Source organism: Protobothrops mucrosquamatus, unplaced genomic scaffold, assembly GCF_001527695.2.
Source record: "Protobothrops mucrosquamatus isolate PMUCROS unplaced genomic scaffold, P.Mucros_1.0 scaffold4018, whole genome shotgun sequence".
NCBI classification, from domain to species: Eukaryota; Metazoa; Chordata; class Lepidosauria; order Squamata; family Viperidae; genus Protobothrops; species Protobothrops mucrosquamatus.
The window spans coordinates 145,879-156,440 of record NW_015389955.1 but is presented as its reverse complement, the minus strand read 5'-3'; the positions used below and the strand labels follow the sequence as shown (position 1 = coordinate 156,440).

General features: G+C 43.3%; 1 protein-coding gene and 1 pseudogene across 1 annotated transcript in view; both read right to left on the bottom strand.

Annotated features, from left to right (window-relative positions):
* LOC107298494 (zinc finger protein 208-like) overlaps positions 1-7,353 on the bottom strand; it is a 35,993-nt gene extending 28,640 nt beyond the window's left edge. Inside the window, exons 1-2 of the mRNA XM_029286544.1 lie at positions 7,294-7,353; positions 7,062-7,174 (exon numbers count right to left, since the gene is read on the bottom strand). Coding sequence (XP_029142377.1) covers positions 7,062-7,174; positions 7,294-7,353 — 173 coding nt within the window. The remainder of the gene's footprint in view (positions 1-7,061; positions 7,175-7,293) is intronic.
* Positions 7,354-7,403: 50 nt separating this feature from the next.
* On the bottom strand, positions 7,404-8,794 carry LOC114923494 (annotated as a pseudogene).
* Positions 8,795-10,562: the final 1,768 nt, after the last annotated feature.

The window sequence follows — 10,562 nt, the reverse complement described above, 5'->3', positions numbered from 1 at the left end:
AATCTCACCGGTGCTAAATGCCATCTGTAGAACATTTTGTATTGGTTTTCCTTGTATGCAGTTGACAACGTTAATTTGTAATTTATGTTCCATGTTCTTTCCCATTCCTCTAATTCTATATTTCGGGCCCATGCTATCATCAGGCCCTTTACTATTTCTTCCTCCAATTCAATTTCTAATAGGAGTTTATAGGTTTTTGTTAAGAATTTTTCTCCCTTATTTATCAATATTTTATCCAATTGTTGTAATGTCTGATATATCCCATACTCCTCTATATCCTTATTATATTTTGATTTTATCTGTGTATATGGCCACCAATCAATAGTTATTCCCTATTCCTTTAATTCATCTCTTGATCTTAGCTTCAATTGGTTGTCTAATAATTCTTTGTACCTTATCATCTTTGTTTTATCTAATGTGTTTGTCTTCTTAAAAACTTCCAGTGTTGGAGCATTCACAGCTTCTGGAGGCAGGTTGTTCCACTGGTTAATTGTTCTAACTGTCAGGAAGTTTCTCCTTAATTCTAAGTTGCTTCTCTCCTTAATTAGTTTCCATCCCTTGCTTCTTGTCCTGCCCTCAGGCACTTTGGAGAATAGCTTGACTCCCTCTTCTTTGTGGCAGCCCCTGAAATATTGGAACACTGCTATCATGTCCCCCCTCATCCTTCTCTTCATTAAACTAGACATACCCAATTCCAGCAGCCATTCCTTATATGCTTTAGCCTCCAGTCCCCTGATCATCTTTGTTGCTCTTCTCTGTACTCTTTCTACAATCTCAACATCTTTTTTACATCATGGTGACCAAAACTGGATGCAGTATTCCAAGTGTGGCCTTACCAAGGCACTGTAAAGTGGCATTAACACTTCACGTGATCTTGATTCTATCCCTCTGTTAATGCAGCCTAGCACTGTGTTGGCTTTTTTGGCAGCTGCAGCACACTGCTGGCTCATATCTAAGTGATTGTCCACTAGGACTCCAAGATCCCTCTTACAGTTACTACTACTGAGCAAGGTACCCCCTTTAATATACCTGTACATTTGGTTTTTCTTGCCTAAATGTAGAACCTTACTTTTTTCACCTTTGAATTTCATTTTGTTAGATAGAGGTCTAATCTGGGGCTTGGTTCATCTTTCCTCACCACATTTTCCTCTTTGTTAAGATATTTAATTTAATAGCTGGAGCAGTGAAGGGTTGGACAATGAGTCAGAACACACAGTTATAGCTGATTGGCCACTGCATGAGGCAATCTAAGCTGTGATTGGTTGCCTTGAGTGAAAAGGGGGAGGTTCCTTGTTTCCCGCCTTTTTTCCTTTGAGTGCCCTCTGTAATTTACCTCATGATGTGTTGATTTACCTGATATGCTCCTGATTGCCTGATTATCTTATTTACTATTAATATATTTATTTATATAAAACTATATGTTTGTGTCAACATCTCTGCCTCCATTTGGACACTGGCTGTGCAATTCCCTGACATTTTTCCCTGCAGTCCCCGATCGCAGAGGAGCTGAGGACAGGGACACACACACACACACACACACACACACACACACACACACACACACCATTTCATGAGGGGCTGGCAGTCTTCTGCCCACCGAAGGGGCTTGCTAGTTCGTGCCCTTCCAACATACACACAGACACGGACCCACACGGCCCATTCTGTCAACACAGCCATGCCATTTACAACACCTCTGCGCCACCCTCCCCTTTTCTCCCCTTGCCCTTTGCGATGGGCAGAAATGAAACTGAAATGAAATAGAAATGAAACAGACTGGGATTTGTTGCTTGAGTCTTTACTGAAGCTCAAAAGGTTCACATGAAGTCAGCTGACACTATTCTAGAAGCTCAGCAACCGGGGACCACCTGCTGCTAAAGCAAAGGGGGAGCAAGGAAAGAGGATACAGGAAGAGACGGCGTCAACAAGGAGAGGTCCCTTATAAGATCTTACTGCATCAGTCTTGCTGGAGAGAAACGCCTCTTGAGAGACAGATGAGAGGAAGGCACGGTTCAAGGCAAAGTCCTGCTAGGAAACAGAACTTATGCCAAGGGGTGAGGGGGGGGGGCTAGCACAATAGGCCTCCAGAGCTTTTGGGGGTTGAATCTCTTTTTTTGTTCATCTTTTTGTCTGCCTGTGGGAATAATGGTCTCCTGAAAGAGCTGCACTGGATTTTCCATGACAAATGAAGGCACATATACATGTCCCAGGATAACGTTGCAAGATCCAATCTGGGTCAGTCACCAGGACCAGAGGTTTACTCTTCTGAGCATTCAGACCCATGCTGGAGCCCATCCTGAGGAAACCTCTCTTTACTGGACTTACAACAGTTCGTTTAGTGACTGTTCAAAGTTACAGCGGCACTGAGAAAAGTGATTTATCACCGTTTTTCATACTTAAGACCGTTGCAGCATCCCCAGGGTCACATGATCAAAATTCTGACACTTGGCAACTGGCTCATATTTATGATGGTTGCAGTGTCCTGGGGTCATGTAATTACCTTTTGCTGCCTTCTGACAAGCAAAGTCAATGGGGAAATCAGATTCACTTAACAACTGTGTTACTAACTTAACAACTATAGTGATTCACTTAACAACTGTGACAAGAAAAGTGGTAAAACAAGGCAATTTCACTTAGCAAATGTTTCACTTAGCAACAGAAATTTTGGGCTCAATTGTGATCGTTAGTCGAGGACTACCTATATGCGCTTTGAGCTATTCTGTGAGTCACAATTATGTGGTGAGTTCCTATTGGCTGATTGGGGTGTTGATGGTTGGCGATGGGCTGTTGTTTCCTTGTGCTGTCATGTTCAATATTCTCCACAAGTTTGATATTCCAAAGAACCACTGTCGTGATTATAGGGAGTAGGAGAGCGCAAAAGTTAGACATCTGGCCACTCCCAACTGTGCCTTGGTGCCATTTAGACTGTCCATGTGGGAAATTCTGTTTTTTTGGGTAACAGGGAAAACCACAGTTTCCTGGCACAACCTGACACCAGACTACCTGAGTGATGGGCTATGAACCAGCTGGAGAGGGCAAGGATGTGTCTCTTCAAAGAGCTGGTGGACCATCTTCAGGTCAGTTAAGCAGGACAGATGGATGAAATTATAGGGTATCACCTCTTCAGATCAAGATCTGTAAGGCAAGGGCTAGATGAACAAGGCAGAGGAATGAGGCTGTTGGATTTCTAGAATCGTTCTAGGAATTGGATTACACTATTTATACTCTTCCTCGTACCTGGAAACTGCATTGACCCCATATCTATCAGCAAGGCGATCCCATGGAATCCGTCCTTGAGGTGAACCCAGGTGACAGGGACACCGTTGTCTTCCAGCCTCTTCTTATAGAGCAAGCCATCATCTCGGAAAATGTCGTATTCGCAGGTTAAAAGGAAAGTCTCTGGAAACTGCTGGATGATGGCGTCTTCCGCCAGGAGTGGGGAAAATACGGGGTCGAAAACTCTTTTGCATTTTTTGAAAAGATCTTCTGAAAACGGACCAGGTACAAATGGCACGTAACCCCGGCCTTTAAATTCCTCCGGAATATGTTCAGCACTGATCCATTTCTGATACTTTTCCCTGAGTTCCTGCGGGATGTGGGCATTGGCCATAATTTCATTGATCCCGGCATTGATTCTCAAGAGATAAAATGTGCCAAGACGAACAGCCTCTTTCTTGACTAAGAGGGGAATAGACTGGTTTTGCTGGTAAGAAGGTAAATTGAAATCCAGGCCTTGTTGGAAAGGATAGATTAGTATGTGGGCCCGGGGCTGTGGGAGGTCCTTTGTCATCAGAAGTTGCTGAGCAGTGCTGGCAACAAGTGTGCCTCCACTGCTGTCACCAGCCAGCACGATCTGTTTAGGGTCCACCCCGTAGTCCTGCGCATTCTTCAAAAAATGTGATACGGCAGTGTAGCAGTCCTTTTTCATCATTAAAATAGACATACCCAATTCCTGCAATCATTCTTTGTATGTTTAGGCCTCCAGTCCCCTGTGGCTCTCCTCTGTACTCTTTCTAGAGTCTCAACATCTTTTTTACATCGTGGTGACCAAAACTGGATGCAGTATTCCTAGTGTGGCCTTACCAAGGCATTGTAAAGTCGTACTAACACTTCATGTGAACTTGATTCTATCCCTCTGTTAATGGGGACTCCGTTGGCTTTTTTTTTTGGCACTTCTTGATGTTGCTGACCTTGTGTGGTTGGCACCTTGAAAGGTCTCTCAGGAATCAAAGAAATTGTGCATTTGGCACCTTTTCTTATTTATTTCTGCCTAAGGCTAATTGATTGTGAAATCCTCTAATGGGCAGTCGTGAATGTATTGTGGTTTTTCTTTTATATATGTTCTGGGTCCGGTGTCGGCAGCCTTTCCTTATATGCTTTAGCCTCCAGTCCCCTAATCATCTTTGTTGCTCTTCTCTGCACTCTTTCTAGAGTCTCAGCATCTTTTTTAACCCAGAACAACACAGGACGCCACCACCATTCACCCTCACCAGACCCAAACCCAATCCCAAATCCACCCCTCAGACGAAATGCAACCACCATCCAGAAGCCAAACCACGACGACATCACCAGCTGCTGCACCTCCCTCCCTCCACCCCCACACAAAGCAAACGGACACACACCATGAACACAGAGCTAGACCGCAAACTCGGAGCCAAACCAAAGCCCGGTATGTTACATCACAGCCTTCTGCTCTGGACATCACATCACAGAACTCAGGAGGTTACAACGCTAAAGCTCAGGATGTTACAACACAGCCAACCACCCAGGATGTTGCAACACAGAACTCAGGATATCACTACACTAGATCTCAGGATGTCATCACACAGCCCATTACCCAGGTCGTTACAACACAAAAGACTAATGGGCACACAGCCAGCATCTCAGCTACTCAGGATGTTACGAAACAGCCGAACAATCCGCAAACAATAACTCCAACACAGCCAACCAACCCACCTACAGAACAAAACCAGCACTCCACACACCCTCACCAAGATTTATAGATAGACAGCAGCTCCGATCACACTTTGCTCGCAGAAGCACAAAGCCGAAGACCCCAGCCTGAAGATGACAAGTGGGAACTCGTCGAAACCTCGCCAAGATACTCTCAATCTTACACGGGAAAAGACCCGAATACGCCAAGACCTACACACACACACACACACACACACACACACACACACACACACACATATATATATATATATAATATTTTATTAATTTTCCAATTTTACATTTAAGTATTTAAAAAGCAACATGGTGGCTGGTTTAATCAATAGTTCGATAACAAAATCTTTAGTACAAATCTCAAGTTACAACATCAAATATTTCCTCTCTTTTTCCCTTAACATTTACTGTCTCGTATTTAAACTAATACAGTTCTTATTATATCAACTCAGTAAAAACATCAATATTAAATTTATCAATAAATTTTTAGCTTATACATATCTTAATTATTTTTTACATTCACTCTTCATAAACAATCCATATCCTGTTAATAATTTTTTCCCAATTTTAAGTTTCCCATCAGTATTCCAATTTAACCTTTGATATTTATAATTTTCAGGCTTTAGGTAACCAAGATTTTCCTTATCTCAATTCATAACAGAATCTAATATCCAAAATATACATTTTATCTATTTGAACGTAATCTTGTTCTATTTCCTAAAAGTTATCTACTTCCCACCGTATTAAATCATTTACTTAATAATACAATATCCCCTTTAATAAATCAAATCCATTATATATATTACCTGAGTTAATCAATAAACCAAACATATTCACAATTGATTTTTTCTTTTAGATATATTTTTTTTAAATATTAAACAGATAAAATCCTTATTTTCAACTAATTTCCAAATATTTTAAATCTAATGACCAGAATTCCCCATCCCAACTTCTCCCTTTAACTCTCTAATTAATAATATGAAATCCCCTCTAATAAATCAAAATCCCAATTTTCTTCAGCCTTATTCTGGCCTTCTTCCTTTGCCAACTAGGCTTCCATATCAGTGCTTTTAGATCATCAAATAGATCTCCCTCTATTATTATATATGTTATTTGAAATAAAGGAGACCATTTAATTGCCATTTTTGGAAGGGCTAGCTAGGCTTCTGTCTGCTGTGCTATAGGATATTTATTCCATGATTCTATTTATTTCTTTGATTTGTTAATCCTGCCTAACTCCAAAAAGACTCTCGGTCACTTAGCACAAACCCTCTCCCTCTTTGCAGTTTTTCCCTGAGATAGCTCCTGAGTTTTAACTGGGCTCTTGACTTGCCTTAACCCCATCTTGCCAGACCCACAGACCCTCCCTTTCATTGTGCTTGTCTCAGTTAAGAGGCCACACCTTGGCCACTCTAGGAAAGTTCGGCAGTGCTGGAGGAGAGACCACCAGGAGGCCCTTGGGCTCTGGTCTTTGGGCTGGGAGGTAAATACACATTCAAGAGGAAAAGGGGATTCCTTGTCATTTTAGTTGCAACGGAATCACAAGGCAATTTCCATCACCTCATATTATCTGAGGCGTCTAAACGGAGTTTCCTTCTTCTCTTCGGGACCCCAAAATCTTAATATCTAAAATGAAAAATAAAAAAATCAGAAATAAAATTATGATTTCTGCTGAAGCATTTGTGAAACCTCTCCTGTGTGGATACTTTGGTGTACAAAAAGCAGAAGAAACTGGGACAAAAAAAATGGTCATACTGGTTTCCTGATTGTGAAGGTTTCCCCACACCAAAAAACTGTAGGATTTCCCTTCTGTGACAGTGTGTAGTTCCTGGTGAATTACTGAAGCATAATTCACTCCTCCATTTAACAGTCAATCACATTCTCCAATTAGTTTGAAGAGCGAACTTTCCCTCCCGTTCCATAACCCGCCATTTTTTATATTGTTATGGCTACTTATCCCCATGCACATTCTTCCCCATTCCTCTCCAGCACCATTTAATTCTAATACACAGGTTAAATAGAAAATGTCTGCATCTTCATATATTGTCAAAGCAAGAACATCCGATGTTAGCAGCGTTGACACCAAACATTTCCCACATTCTAGGCATCTCTATGGCTTCTCTCCTGTGTGGAGCCTCTGATGTTTCCTAAGGTTGTGTTTTTCAGAAAAGCACATCCCATACTCCACACATTTGTACGGCTCCTCCCGTACGTGGATATTCTCATGACTCTGAGCATGTTACTGTGAAACAAAACGTTTCCTACATTCCCTACATTTATAGGGTTTCACCCCTTTGTGCCCCTTCTGGAATGTTCGAAGTTCAGAAGACTCCACAAATTGCTTCTCACACATTCTGGGCCTTCATAGGGTCTCTCTCCAATGTGAAATTTCTGATGTTGCACCTGCATTGTTCACAACCGAAGGGATTTATCTCTGCTATGGACTTTCTGGTGCTTTTTTAATTGTGATTTACAACGAAAAGTTTTTTCTCACACTCTGCATACTTGTAAGGCCACTCTCCTGTGTGATTTCGGGTGTGCGCGCGAAGTGCTGAACGTTGGGCAAATCATTTTCCTCTCTCTAGACATTTGTTTTTTCTCAAGTGTGGATTTGCTGATGCTTCAAAAGAGACCTTTTTTGAGAAAAACATTTATGGCACTCCGAGCATTTATGGGGCTTTTCTCCTGTGTGGATTCGGCTGTGACTTCTAAGGTTAAATGACAGAGCAAATGTTTTCCCACAGTCTAAACATTTGTGGTTTTTTTCCCCCGTATGAATTTTCACATGGCATTTAAGGGCTGATGAGGTACGATAAAATTTTCCACATTCGTTGCACTGATGTGGCTTCTCCCCTGTGTGGGTTTTATGATGTCTCCAAAGGGCTCCCTTGTGTCCAAAACATTTCCCACATTCTACACATCTGTACGGCTTCTCTCCTGTGTGGACTCTGTGATGGCTTCCAAGATTTTCTTTTTTGGCAAAACATTTCCCACACTCCCCACATTTGAATGGCTTCTCCCCTGTGTGGATTCTCTCGTGAGCCTGAATCTCTGTTCGTGTAAGAAAACTTTTCCCACACATCCCACATTCGTAGGGTAGCTCCCCTTTGTGCCACTTCTGGTGTCTCCGAAGTTCAGAAGAATCCACAAATCGTCTCTCACATTCTGGGCATTCATAGGGTTTTTCTCCGGTGTGATATCTCTGATGCTTCACCAGGTTTGATTTCCTGGAAAAACATTTCCCGCATTCGAGGCACTTTTCATTTTTCTCCCCGCTGTGTGTTTTCTCATGACTCCGAAGAGCCGAACTCTGAGTGAAACATTTACCACACTCAAAGCATTTGTAAGGTTTTATTCCTGCATGAATCTTCTCATGGGCCCTAAGACCGGCCTTCTGAGAAAAGCTCTTCCCACACTCCCAACACTTGTAAGGTTTCTCCCCTGTGTGAATTCTCTCGTGCTCTCTGAGATTACCTGTTGTACGGAAAAATTTCCCACACTCCAGACACTGATAAGGTTTCTCTCCAGTGTGGATTTTCTGATGTGTAAGAAGGTGTGACCTTTGACCAAAGCATAAGCCACATTCCTCACATTTATAGGGCTTTACTCTGGAAGGGCTTCTGGGATCTTTGGCGTCTTTTCCAGAAAAGGATTTCTCACCCTCCAAACCTTCACTGGATCGACTTCCCACATGGAACTTCCTGTGGGTCAAAAGGAGGGACCAGCGAGCAAAGGATTTTCCACACTCTGAGCATTCATGGGTTCTTTTGTGGTTTTCCGGAGTGCTGCTTGTGTCTGACGGGGGATCCAAGAGTTTCCCAGGCTCCATCCTTTCTGGCGACTGCTGCATTGTGCTGATTTTCTATTATCTGCTGATAGTTGACTTGCAGGTGAATATTTGATCAAAATCTCTTATCCTCTGTTAGAAAGAAAAAGAAAGGGAGAATAATATTTCCTTTAGAGAAAGGTAGAGAATCCCAAACCCTTCATCTTGGAAGGGACCCTGAAGGTCTTCCAGTCTGACCTTCTACCCAGGGTATGGGTCCTCCGTTCAAAATCTCTGAGACAAAAATCTCCATTGATTTCATCACTCCACATCTCTATGAGGCAAACTCTTCTGCTGATCATTGACTCTACCTCTTCCTCCTCGGTTCTTGTCTTATGGCAAGGGGGGAAAAGCAGCTCTTAAACTACAAGGAGTTGTGCCGACAATTGGGATTGGAATCTCGGCCGCTCAGTGAAGCAGTAGTTAAGGGAGAGGTGACATGGCCACTTCACTCACTAACCCTAGTCCCACAGTCCTGGTTGTGGTCGTTAAGTGATCTTCTAGAGGGTGCTGAAATGGAGGGAGAGCGGCCTAGGCTAGGGGTAGGCAGCTTTGGCTCTTTTATGACTCATGGACTTCAACTCCCAGAATTCCTGAGCCAGCCATGCTGAGGAGAAAGGGAGAGGTTTCCAAGCTGAGCCATGCTGGCCCAGGAATTCTGGGAGTTGAAGTCCACGAGTCATAAAAGAGCCAAGGTTGCCTACCCCTGGCCTAGGTAATATAGTCATTTTTAATTATAGAAATTCTATCCAATGACAATTGTATTTGTCTTCCAAGCAAGACAAGAAACAATGGATGGAAACTAATCAAGGAGAGAAGCAACCTGGAATTAAGGAGAAACTTCCTAACAGAGAGAACAATTACACCAATGGAATAGCTTGCCTTCAGAGGTTGTGGGTGCATCACTGGACGTTTTTAAGAAAAGACTGGACAGCCACCTGTCTGAAATGGTAAAAGGCAGGGGTAGGCAACCTTGGCTCTTTTATGACTCGTGGACTTCAACTTCCAGAATTCCCGAGGCAGCATGGCTCAGCTTGGAAACCTCTCCCTTTCCCCTCAGCATGGCTGGCTCAGGAATTCTGGGAGTTGAAGTCCACGAGTCATAAAAGAGCCAAGGTTGCCTACCCGTGGCCTAGGCAATGGCTATGGGGCATCTCAGGGGTAGAGGAGGTCCTGGAAACCAGGCACAGCCCACCCATGAGTTAGGGGGCTATCGAAGTGAGATGCAAAGCTGTAGCCACTCTGGGATTCCTGAGCCACCCAAGTCCAGCCATGAAAAGCAGCCCTGACTGACAATAATGCTGGGATGGGGCTGGCCCTTAAATGGAGGCTGGTTTCAGCCATCTGCCACTGACGCCAGGCTTGGACTTCGGCCCAGTGTCATCGTTGACAATGAGAAACAAGGCCTTCATCCCCAGACCGGAGGCCTCTGAAGCCTTGCGCCACTCTCCAAGCCGCGTGTTCCATATCGTTGCCAAGCAACGGGTCCCAAAGCATCTCTAAGCTTCTCCAGGAGCCCTGGAAATCAAACATGGTCTGTGCTGGGACTCACAAGGCCTCTTCTGCCCACTTAAGACAGCCGCACATTCCTTACCTGCTTAACAACATGTGAAATCGCTTAACAGCCACAACCAGGGATATAGGATTGCAGGCACTGAGCTAAGCTCTCACGTGATCTCTTACTTAATGATCACATTGCTCAATGATCAACATTCCAGTGCTAATTGTGGTCATAAGTCCAGGACAAACTACCGGATATACCAGGGGTAGACAACCTTGGCTCTTTTATGAC